Source organism: Globicephala melas, chromosome 10 (assembly GCF_963455315.2).
Source record: "Globicephala melas chromosome 10, mGloMel1.2, whole genome shotgun sequence".
Taxonomy (NCBI): Eukaryota; Metazoa; Chordata; class Mammalia; order Artiodactyla; family Delphinidae; genus Globicephala; species Globicephala melas.
Genome location: NC_083323.1, coordinates 24,065,347 through 24,077,970, shown reverse-complemented (window position 1 = coordinate 24,077,970; position 12,624 = coordinate 24,065,347). Strand labels below are relative to the sequence as shown.

Sequence of the window (12,624 nt, the reverse complement as noted above, 5' to 3'; positions counted from 1 at the left end):
CTTACATGAGTTCGGTTATGCCACTGAACATGCTCCTAGAACTTAACTATGTATAAACAATACAGATAATTGTTAATAGATTAAGCCCAAAACATGGATATTAATTGTGACATTATAGAAGTGTTGCATAGCTTAAACTATGTCAGCTACAAGACAGATACTTAGGTTCATAAATACTCTGTTTGGTGGACATGGAATAATTGTATTGGGTTGGCAAAAAGTTCATTTGGTTAATGAATCCATTGTTCAATAAAGTTCTTGGTGAAAATGAAAAATGTCTTTTATTTTTACTTAAAACTGAATGAACTTTTTTGGCTAACCCAATATTTAGGCACAGGGTAAATTGAGTTTTCTTGTTTGTTTGTTTCAAGTATGTGATAGTTAAAGTATCAAAGCATATTTATGTATTTCAGGTTAATACGAGTATTTAGGGAAAATTTTTATAGAAGAAAATTAGTCAATTATTGAATTTTTTTTCTTTATAAAATTTAGTCTATAAAATTCTTAAAAGAATATATTCAGTTTCTCAAGAAATCTAATTCTTGGCTAACTTTCCATGAAATTCTCCACAGGAATTTCCAATGAGGTGAAACTTCTTTTAATCTTTTTATTGTAATCACTTTGGCCATAAGTATTATTAGATAAAATATGGGAGCTCTTCAATTTTGAAAAGCATTAAAATCATTATTTGAATAGTATTTAGTGTTTAAGGAAAATTTAATGGATATTAAAAATGTACAGAAAAAAGTCTTTTCTCAGATTTCATATGTATTGAGGTAATAAAAGAGATGTACATATAAATGATTTTATGGAAGATTGATGAAAAACAGTCTCATGGTGATCCAGAACAGAGAAGACTCTGATTGGGAATAAAATAGAGAAAGTTGAAGGAGGGAGGATTTCATCTGGGTCTAAGGCTTATAACTGATTTTGTTTTGTTTTGTTTTACTAGTATATTAACTGGCCTCTGACAGTTATTTGATTCTAGCTTGTATTAGGGTTAGCTCTTTACATGTCCACATTATAGTTGGAACTGTGTCTTGTTTCTTTGTACTCAGCCATTGTCTAACTTTGTGCCTTATATGGAAAAGATCCTCAATAAATATATGAGTATATGAATACATTTAAAGATAACAAAGATCTTAATAGGCTAATAAAGAACTTTGGGAGAGGGATATTTTATATGGAGGAAATCATATGAAGAAAAACAAGGAGAAAGGAAAGCGTATGGGTTTTATATAGGGCTAATGTGAGAAAAAGATTAGAAAGGTAAGCAGGAACGTAGTGTTGAAGTGGGACTTTGAATGCCAGACCAAACTTTGGCTTTTATTTTGGAAGGCATTTAGGGAACTCAGAATTTTTTGATTAGTTGAATATTAGAATCATAGAAACCTTGAACTGAGAAAAGACTTTAGAGGTAATCTCACTTTCTGCATTTTATGGTTGAGGATAAGTGATTTGCCACAGAGAATGTATTAATATTGTCATAAAAATAGGAAATAATATTTTGTTTTTGTAATTTTTTTGGTTATTATGATAATGGAGACATAAAACCTAAGCCCACAGAAGTTGGAACTATTGGAAAAAAATCGTATCTAGTGTTCAGATGCCTTGCTTTTTAAAGAAATAGAGTAATCTTCTCCTCCTCCTTCCTCTTTTCTCCTTCCTCTTCCTCTTCTTCTTTTTCTCTTTCTTCTTCCTCTTCTTCTTTTCCTCTTTCTCCTCCTCACTTCTTTGGTATATTAGAAGCATGCTAAATTTAGATTTATAAATTCTGGGTTGACTTTTCAGTAACATAAATATTAGGTCATATACTACCATGTATATTCTTAGATTTCAGTTTTTATTGTATTTTGCTAGAGGGTTTTCTTACTAAAACAAAAGATGAAGGAATAGTCGTGAAAACATTAGGTTTGGTTACTGCTCTTGGCCTTATTGTGTGTAAAATCTTAAAGTTTTAAAAATTGAGATAACTTACATATAATAAAGTACATATATCTTAAATACACAGCTTGATGAATTTTTATATATATATATCTTAAATACACAGCTTGATGAATTTTTATACATACATACACCTGTGTAACTACATACTACCAGAATCAAGATACAGAATCTTAATCCTTTCCAGTCACTGCCTCATATTTCTTAAAAGAATTATATGTGTCTGGTTTCTCTTAGTCTTCATTATGTTTGCTTTGTTGCATGGAATAATAGTAGTTCATACTGTTTTACTACTGTGTAGTATTCCATTATATGGATGTGCCACAATTTATTTATCCATTCTACAGTTGATGGACACATGAACTGTTTCCAGTTTGTAGCTATTGTGAGAAAGCTACTATAAATATTCTTATATAAGTCTTTTTATGGATATATGTTTTCATTTCTCTTGAGTAAATACTCAGGAGTGAAATTGCTGGGTCTTAGAGTAGGCATCAATTTTTACTTTATTAAAAATTGCCAGAAAGGTTTTAAAGTGCTTGTGCCATTGTCTACTTCTCCCAGCAATGTATGTGACATCCAGTTGCTCCACGTTTTTGCTTATACCAAATATTGTCTAATTAACTTTAACCACTTTGATGGTTGTGTAGTTGTATCTCATTGTGGTTTTAATTTGCATTTTTCTGTGTTGAATGAGTTGGCACACTTTTATATACTGTGAGGTCACTGTTCAAGTCTGTTTATCCTTTTTGTTTGGGGTTATTTCTGTTTTTCTGATTGATTTATAGTTTATTCTGTATTCCAGATGGAGTCATCTTTTGGATAAACACGTTGCATATATCTTCCTTTAGCCTACGGCTTGCCTTTCCACTCTCTTAATGCCTTTAAAAAAAAATGAACAGAAATTCTTAAATTTATGTCTGTTATGCTCCATTTCAAATTAATTTTTGTATATGGTGTGAGATGGGGTTCATCTTTCTATACAGGTATATAGTTATGCCAACATTATTTATTACCAAGTCCATCCGATTGCCACTGGGGTGAGTGTAGGTGGTGAGAGGGTTCAGAGAGCATTCAGGCAGAGGTTATATCACCTTGTAGAATTCTTACTACCATTTATTGTGTTTCAAGTATAGTGATCATTGCTTTATATTACATTTTCTCATTTATTCTTTGCTACTCACTTGTGAGGTATAGGTTATTCTCATTTTACAAGTGAGAAAACTGAGATTCCAGGACTTTCTGATCACAAGATTCTTAACTGACTGATCTGAAGGTCGACTCTTGAAGAGTGGTAGCATTGTTTCCTTTTGAGTCTCTTTCTAGCTCAGAGACAGCTGAATGTATAAGGATTTGAGGATCCAAACTTCTGGAAACTTTGCAGTATTCTCTTGTCACTTTGTGCAAGAGTCCAACATTTATTCTTATCTCTTCTTCGCATGAAGAAAATTTTTTAAAATTCTAGGTGACAGGTTGCTGTATTGTTGATTTTCAAAGGATTTTTTTCATTGATTACTTTGCATGGCAAAACTGAATATATCTTCTAGTTTAGGAAAACAGTAATGCTTAAAGCTTATCTCTTGTGCAAGGTCAGATGAACCAGAACCTAGATTTTCGCGTTCTTGGTGCCTCTTGTTTGGGCAGTTGGCATCTCTATAAGCTTTTTTGGTATAGCTCTACATTGTAAATCCCACATTTATTTGGAGAGCTAGCTGTGTGAGCCTGGGCAAGTGACTTAACTCTCAAGCCTCCTTTTCCTTAACTGTCAAGTGAGAATGAAAATATACTTTCAACAGGGTTTTGTTTGGTTTTGGTGTTTTTTGTTTTTTTTTTTTTTTTGGTCTAGATGAGATGCTAACATAGTTCCTAACATGTGGAGATTAGGGAACTTTAGTGTGAACTTTTAATGAATAATCATATTAATTTACTAAAATAGCTTTTGTGATTTACTTCTGCAAACTGGTTTGAACATCTTTAGGTTTAATGTGTTCCCTCCAAACCCCTGCTAATTAACCAGTTGTAACTTGACCTCAGTAATCATATTTTGTGTTTTAGAGCAACTTAGAATAAGGAGAGCATTAAAGAAGGTGAAGAAATCGAACTGGAGTGTGTTGGTTTTTTTCCCTTTTCCTGGAACAAATGTTTATATATTTTTCGTGTACTATATTATTTCATTTTTCTCTACAGCATTAAAGCAGAGTGCCATGGGTTAGGAAATACCACTTGGCCTCTTTGTATGTAAGTATGCAGTCTCAGTTTTCTTAGTGAAGAAAGTCACAGTTATGATTTTGTATACTTACGTTTCCATTTTACAGGCAGCATAATTGAAATCCGTGGAGGCTTTTTTTTTATTAAGATTCCTCACAATTCATTTATGATTTCAAGTATATTAAATATTCATTTTTTTAATTTAAACAATGTTCATAAAAATTTCAAGTCTGTCTAAAAATTGACATAATTCAATTCCAATACACTGTCACCCAGCCCATTTTCTACACTGACAGTTTTACTATAGGGTTTGGGTTTTTGAGAAAAATAGTAGGTAGGGCACATATAATGATTAAATTAAAATTTTCTATTTTTGTTTCTGTGAACAATCAAGAATTTGAAATCTTTAAAAATCATCAAATTGATTTCTTAGCAAAAGTGACAAAACCATGGAGTCTCACTGAATCTGCATTATACTGAATTTCATATTGGAAATGAGATTGCCTGAATATATTGAGAATCTTACTTTGAAATGTCTGAGCTGAATTGAAGCTGTTAGTTTTTTGTGGATCGCAGTGTCTGTCTGCAGGGGAGAAAGAGCCTTACTGCTTCTGCAGAGCTGCCAGGGCTGACAGACTCCTTAGCATTTAATTGCAAGTCGCTATTTGGCAAGTTCAGCAGCTTAGGCTCACAAATAGGTTAACCTGTGTTGCCTTTCTCAGACTGCACCCTTTTTGAAAGCAGTTAAAAAGTGGATCTATTTTATTGATTTCTTAGATTTAAAAGTGATTTTTAAATGCAATGTCTGTGAGATTTTAAATATAGCATTTTTCAGTATATGTTAAATAAGTCCATTTTCTTCAGTTAAATTTTTGACATTTTAGGTATAGCTTTTGTAAGTATTAATAAGCCTTATGAGTATGGAGATCTGGTAAATAATTATTAATTACATTTTAAAAATAATTATTTTATCAAGAATGAATTTAATTCCAGTTTAGTTAACTTGGTTGACTGGTTTTGTTTACACCTGAACTTTGGCGCTCAAATAGTTTGACTGACTACAAAGCTTTATATCAAGAATAGTGGTTTCCTTTATGTTATATGGGAATGTTGGTATACAGTTGTATACTATGGTATAATATGTTCTTGATTCTCTTTATATATTTCTTTAGTATTTGTATACTTTTCTAGCCTTTATATTATGTTTTTGAGCAGTTTTATGATTGACATGTTGGCATAAAATAAACTTCCATATGTTTATATATTCTTAAAGTATAATTTTTCCTTTTGTTCTTCTCTTCTACATTTTAATAGGAAGTGATTTGAAGAATGTTTTCTTGCAGTTTCTCTGTGTAGCTCTGTCTTCCGTCCATAAAGTTATAATCATTCTGTTGGTCCAATCTTGTCTTCTGCTTTTTCTTATTAGTGTTCTGTCCCAGGTATTCTCATATTGCTAGTCTTCATAACTATAATTTTTAATGGCTACATAATATTCCATTGTTCAAATGCCACAGCATATTTAAACATTTCTGTACTTCAGGTGTTTTCCAAATTTTTATAATCACGAGTAACATATGTTAATATTGTTTCCATAAGTGTATGTTTTCTGCTTTGACTTTTTCTTTGAGATTACAAATTCTCTTTCAACATAACTCAGTAGCAGCAGGCTCACATTTTCTTTCCTTGAGGAGTTCAAGTGTGTTACTCTATCATTTTTGGTCTCAAATGTCTGATGATAATTTAAGTATTTTTTTCTTATAAGTCACTTGTTCTTTTTCCCTGTATGTCCAAAAGATTTTTTTTTCCTTTAAAATTCAGTAATTTTACTAGACTATGTCTTGGTGTTGGTCATTCTGTATTGTTATTCATAGGTACATGGTATGCTCAATTAACATGTAGTTTCAAATCTTTTCTTCTTTCAGGAAGTTTTCTTGAATTATAGTTTTTAGTATTTGATATTTTCTTTATCTCTGTTTTTTTCCTTGTTGGATCTTCTTATCTTCAGTGATTTACTACTGTCTCTCAAATCATTTTTAACTTTTTCCTTATTTTTGACTTTTAAAAAGTCTTTCCTTTTGACCTATCTTTATGGTATTATTTGTTGAATTTATTCATTCTGTATTCCTTTTACCTTTAATGAAGGCTACATAATGTAGCCTGCATTTTTAAAAGGATTAAAATTGCTAATTGTTTTCCAAGTTCTGACATCTCATTTCTGAGTTTTCTAATTCTGATTTATGTTGTTTTTTAAGGTCTTGTATCATTTTATTGTCTTTCTGGTCATCTGTTGAGAATGTCTTTCTTCTTATTCTCTTTGTTCTCATAGTAACTTTGTATGGGATTTTTCTGTGAAGTCAGTTTCCCTGAACTCCTAGACAGAGATGGAGTTTAGAGGGCATCTTTTCTAACTTTTCTGAGGTTGCTTGGCTTTGTGCTACTCCTGTACTTGTATGTGAATTTTCACTTTCCTTCAACTATATTGACTCTATCCCATTCAGTTTGTTTCCACTCTTAGTAGTGTCTTCTCAGTATGGTGCCCTGACCTGGGAAGGAGATACCTTGGCTGGACAGTTTTGGGAGTTCATTGGAGCTAAACTGCTCTAGCCCTTCAGACCTTTCTGCAAACCTCTTGCATAGAACCACTAATGCATTGGATATTCCTGGTCTAGCTGATGTTGTCAATTGGTCACCATGCTTTCCTGTGAAAACCTTTCGGCTCTTTGGGGCTTTTCCTGTTCTCAGATCTGTCTCAGTCCCTGTAATTTCCTTCTGCTTCCTCTTGCACAGATACTAATACTATGAAGGACTATGGCTGTTAAATGTTTGACTTACTAGTGTGTATTTTGGGGCTCATGGGGATACTTGATAGTCTAGTTTTGTTGTAAATGTTTTCATGGGGTTTTAGTTCTGCTATTTGGTTTGCTATCTATCTGTAAAACACACACACACATACGCACACACTCACATACTTCTACTCACTGTCTGTGCTGGGATTCCCCAAGACCAGGTTTGATGTTTCACTAGGAGGACTCACAGGACTCAACATGTAGTCATACACATGGCTATGATTTATTACAGTGAAAGGATACAAAGCAAAATCAGCAAAGGGAAAAAGGTGCATTGGGTGAAGTCCCAAGGAAGCCAAGTATAAGCTTCCAAGAGTGTTATCTCAGTGGAGAGGATGTACTTAATTTCCCCATCAAATTGTGACAACATGTATGGAACATTGTCTACAGGGAAGCTTGTTAGAGACTCACTGGCCAGGGACTTTGTTGGAGGTTGGTTACCTAGGCACCCTCTACCTAGCATGTACCGAAATTCCAAACTCTACTAAGGAAAGCAGGTGTTCAGCCATGGTTCAGCCATAAACCATATCTTTTGCACAAACAGTTTAGGCACAGTGAGCCACTCTTATCAGTCGGTGAGCCACTCTCTTCAGCTAGGGTGGTGGGAACCCTCCAAAAATCCAAGTTCCAAGACTCCAGCCAAGGGCCAGTCTTGAAAGCAGGACTTTCTAAAGATAAGCAGTCTCAGGCCTGCTTGTGCACACATACACACAAAAATGGGGGGATTCAGGGAGATTAAAAAACTCTGCCACCATCATAACCTCTGTCTTCTCAGAGCTCTCCCGTTACAAGGACTTTAAGCAAGACAGAATTATGTTCAGATATCCAGTTTTGAAGAGGTTATTGCTGCAGTAGTGTGAAGGATGGATAGCAAGCCATTGAGAATGGAAATGGGCAGTAGCTCAGGTGACAGATGATTGGTGCTTGAAATAAGACACTGGGAATGAAGAAGAGGGAGGAATGGAGTTGAACGGATACTGTATATTTACGAGTGTGTATATGTATGTATGTTTGTATATGTACATGCATATATATATATAGTCATATATGTATCAGAGACTATAAAGCTATAAGAATGTGAATGTACATTCCTATCTCTGTGAAGGGGAGGCTTTTCTAAGTGTAGGAACAACGTCATAAGTCATGGGACAAGTTTGATGTATTTAAGTACATAAAAATCTAAACTCTGACAAAAAGCAAGATGATAAAAATCAACAAAGTTGAAAAGAAAATGGGGAAAATATTTATGTCCATGAGAGCATTAATGTCCTTATTATATTAAGATCAATTGCAAATTAGTATTTTAAAAATCTTAATAGCCCAATAGAAAATAAGCAAAATAGATTAATGGGCAGTTCACAAAAGAAGAACGACAAATGGTCACTTAGCATTTTTCAACCGAGAACCTTTAAAGCGTGAACAACAATAAAATACAAATTCTTTTATAAAGTAGCAATTTTTAAAAATAATAGTAGTCAGGGTACTTGGAAATTGGAAATAGCCTAAGTGTCCATCATTAGATTATTTAGATAAATTGATATACTCGTACATTCATATATTATCCAGCTATTAAAATCATGTAGTAGAAGATATTAATAACACAGCTAACTTTATAATAATAAAGTATGGTCCCAAGTTTGCTGTTGGTACTTTACTCAAACGCAAACATACATATACACAGAAAAATACTTAAAGGATATCCTCCAAATTATTAACCAGTTTTTCTCTAGGTGGTAGGATTATGGATGGTTTTTCTTTTCCTTTTTGTGATTTTTTTTCAAAGAAACATTTCCACATATTTATAGCAGGGGTCAGCAAATTATGACCTATAGGCTGGCTGTTATTTTTCCTAGAAATATCTTGAATATGGAACAAGATAGGGACTTAACAAATGCTGTTGATACTAAAATGAGTTAATACTTATTTTAAATATAATTTAGATAAACATTTCATTTATCCAGGATCATTAGATATTCTCTTGATATTCTAAATAGATGATGATTTAATAGATGTAGAAGGCTCAGAAATGAAGGTCTGTTATCAAAGAGTTAGAGGTGAGTTATTGACAGAAACCAGTGTGGCTACTTAAGGGTCTTTTAAAAACTTATATGTAAAAGATGCTCAAATGTATGGTACATGAATGAATGTGTGAGTCATGAACCTGTGAGAATAGTAGCAACACCTACTATGTACCTGGCTTTTTGCAGAAATGCTATTTAATCCTTAAAGTAACCTTGACAGGCAAACAAAAGTGTTTTCTGTGTTGTTCACGAGAACACTGAGGCTTGGAGAGTTTAAGAAGTTTTTACCCAAGTCATACAGAGTTTCGCTCTACTTGAAACGCAGGTTCATCTGAGAGGAAGATTTATGGTTATCTTTAGTCTTGTTTTTCTTTTCTAAATGAGTTGCCATATAGGTCCACAGAATTTGAGGCAATGTATGGAATTTAGGTTTTGACTTAAATTCATTTTAAATTATTTATTAAGTTTTACAGTGGTCCCTCTTTATCTGTGGGCGGTGCGTTCCAAGACCCCCAGTGCATGCCTGAAACTGCAGTTAGTACCGAACCCTGTATATACTATGTGCTTTTCTACACATGCATACCTATAATAAAATTTAATTTATAAATTAGGCACAGTAAGAGATTAACAACAATAATAAAATAGAACAATTATAACAATATACTGTAATAAAAGTTTAATGAATGCGGTCTCTCTCTCAAAATATCTTACTGTACAAATTTAACGCCATTTCCATCCTAACTAAGCATTTATCACACACTGTGGCTATAACTCACAGTTTGAGGTGCGCAGCAAAACTAGCATTAATTTCTTTATCCTTCCTCATAATTTCACGGTTAGAAGATTCATTCTTACCATAGTTTTTTTTCTTTTCTTATTATGATTAAGTTGAGAACTTTTACCTTTTCACTTAACGGAAGCACTGCACCCAGCTTCTCTTTGGCATATCTGAATTGCCAATATCATTAGTGTTGCACTTTGGAGCCATTATTAAGGTTACTTGAACAAAAGCACTGCAATACCTTGATAGTTGATTTGACAGCTGAGATGCCTACTAAGTGACTAATGGGCAGGATACCCTGGACAAAGGGTATCCTGGCGTACTGGAGTGAGATTTCATCATGCTACTTAGTGCTCAATTTAATATTTTTGAATTGTTTATTGCTGGAATTTTCCATTTAATATTTTTGGACTGTGGTTGACCACGGTACGTACCTGAAACCATGGAAAGTGAAGTTGTGGACAAGGTAGGGACTACTGTATATAAAACAGTAAGCTCCTTGTTCCCTGCTGTATTCAAGCAGATTCTGGATGGCCCGTATTTTAAGAATGTTTTAGCAAATTACTACTGTGCCTAAGAGGTTGAACTTTATGAACTTTGAGTATCTAGAAGGTCTATGATTTTATGGTGATGTTTTGTTTTTGATGTTCTGCTTGTGCATTTTATCCAAATTTAGATTATGTGAAGGGCTATAACTATATAAACTCTTAAAATGCTACAGAAGTCTTTTACAAATTAATATTTTGCTTATGTTTAGGTAGGTTGGTATATGACTCTGCAAACATTATAATTCACTAAGGCTCTCTATATCTTTTATATAGTCAAGGTCCATGTAGTTTATTTTTTCTTGAGTGTAGACCAGAGGAAAGATTTGTCTATTCAAATGAATATGCTTTTCCTCAACAAAAATGGAAAATATAAACCAAAATTTTGTTTGTACTTTAGCCATATGAAAATGAGGAGCCCAATTTCATGGTTGACCGTAGTGATTATCTTACCTGAGGTGTCGGGTTACAAATACTCGTTTCCTTAGACAGAATTTGTGTTATGTTATTCCTAAATATTTTTTTGTTGTTGAGGGCTAATACTTACTATTTTGAAACATCTTAGAAGTAGAATATGAGTTTTTTAATATATAAAAGCTGGTGATAGATTAGATAGAACAAACAAAAAGCCCTCAGGTTTGACTTTTGTTCTGTGGCAGTTTTATCTGGGACCTATATGTGTAGTTGATATCTGCCATCTAGAACATGATTCATTGCTTGACTCTGGACTATAACTAAACTGTTTGAAGGTGTCTTATAGCTAGTTTCCCATGTGGATTCTACTTAATATTCATTTCTATACTTACATTGCTATTTCTGTGTGGGGGGAAAATAGCTTAAATGTAAAATACTTAATTCTCAGCACGATAAATGATAATATCAGTCAAGTTTGAAAGCAACATTTTAGTAAAAGTAGATAAAATTCATCCAGTTTTAATCTAAGACCTGTTTACTCAAACTGGATCTTTGTATATTCTTGTCCAGCAGAAACTAGAAAGAATGTCTCCACTGCCTCTAGAGATGAGTGTTTTAGAGAAAGGCTAGCGTTGCCCTCAGGCCAAAGCTTTTGAAAGAATGGGTATATAGTCCATCCCCAGTCTAGAGTGTTGCCAATTCCCCTTTGTGTTTTAGTTAATTTTTTATTGTGCTTCAAGTGTTGAATTGCCAGCACATCAGTTTCAAGCATATCCAGATATCAAAAATATATACTGAAAACAAATGCAAAATATTATTGCTTATTCTCTACCAGCGTTCCCTTATACTTATTCATGATTTGACTGTGACTGGGCCTTTTATTTAGGTGGAATGTTCTAATCCTGATGAATTAATGTAGTTTACCTCAATATATTGTATTTTTCTTCTGAAAAAGAGGTGACTGAGGTAACTCTACTCCAACATAATAAAATCATGACAAATATTCAGTTACTAGAATTAAGATGTCTTAGGGTCATCTTATAGCCCACTAAATGATTTTATGGTTGTCATGATTGAAACCTGTTATGCGATAAACCAGAGAAGTTCTAAATCCCTTGTGAATAATGTGGTTGGCCATATTTATACTTTATATAAAATGTTCTTATGTATGCTTACAATTCCGTAAAATTTATTTTTATTTTCATAGTCCGTTCGGCACTTGAAGTATTCCTTGTTTAAGAAGTCGCTACTGGGCAGTGTTTCGGATAATGGAATAGTAACTCTCTGGGATGTGAATAGTCAGAGTCCATACCATAACTTTGACAGTACACATAAAGCTCCAGGTTCAGGCATCTGTTTTTCTCCTGTCAATGAATTGCTATTTGTAACTATAGGCTTGGATAAAAGAATCATTCTCTATGACACTTCAAGTAAGAAGTAAGTATAACATGCTCATTTCTTAATTTAGTAACAAATAATTCTTTCATTAGCAGCCATATTTGTGATTTGTATAGACCTCTGATTAATGTTAGAAGATGTAAAGTTTGTGTATTTGTTATCTAATAAGGTAGAATTTTCTTTTTTTTCCCATGCAGAAAAAACTAGATGAGATGTGGGTGTTCTTTAGAGCAGCAGTCCCCAACCTTCTTGGCACCAGGGACCGGTTTTGTGGACGGGGTGGGGTGGGGTGGGGTGGGGGGTGGGGGGATGGCTTAGGCCGTAATGCGAGTGCAGAGCAGCAGATGAAGCTTTGCTCGCTCGCCCTCAGTCCGCTCACTTCCTACTGTGTGCAGCGCGGGCCGCGGACCCGAACCCATCCGTGGCCTGGGGGTTGGGAACCCCTGCTTTAGAGTACTTCTGGATGA

The 12,624-nt window shown here is 33.8% G+C and overlaps 1 protein-coding gene across 2 annotated transcripts in view; it reads left to right on the top strand.

Moving 5' to 3' along the window:
• NEDD1 (NEDD1 gamma-tubulin ring complex targeting factor) overlaps positions 1–12,624 on the top strand; it is a 45,002-nt gene that overhangs the window by 12,639 nt on the left and 19,739 nt on the right. For both annotated transcript variants that reach the window (XM_030856337.2, XM_060306308.2), the window contains exon 6: positions 11,967–12,196. In XM_030856337.2, coding sequence (XP_030712197.1) covers positions 11,967–12,196 — 230 coding nt within the window. The remainder of the gene's footprint in view (positions 1–11,966; positions 12,197–12,624) is intronic.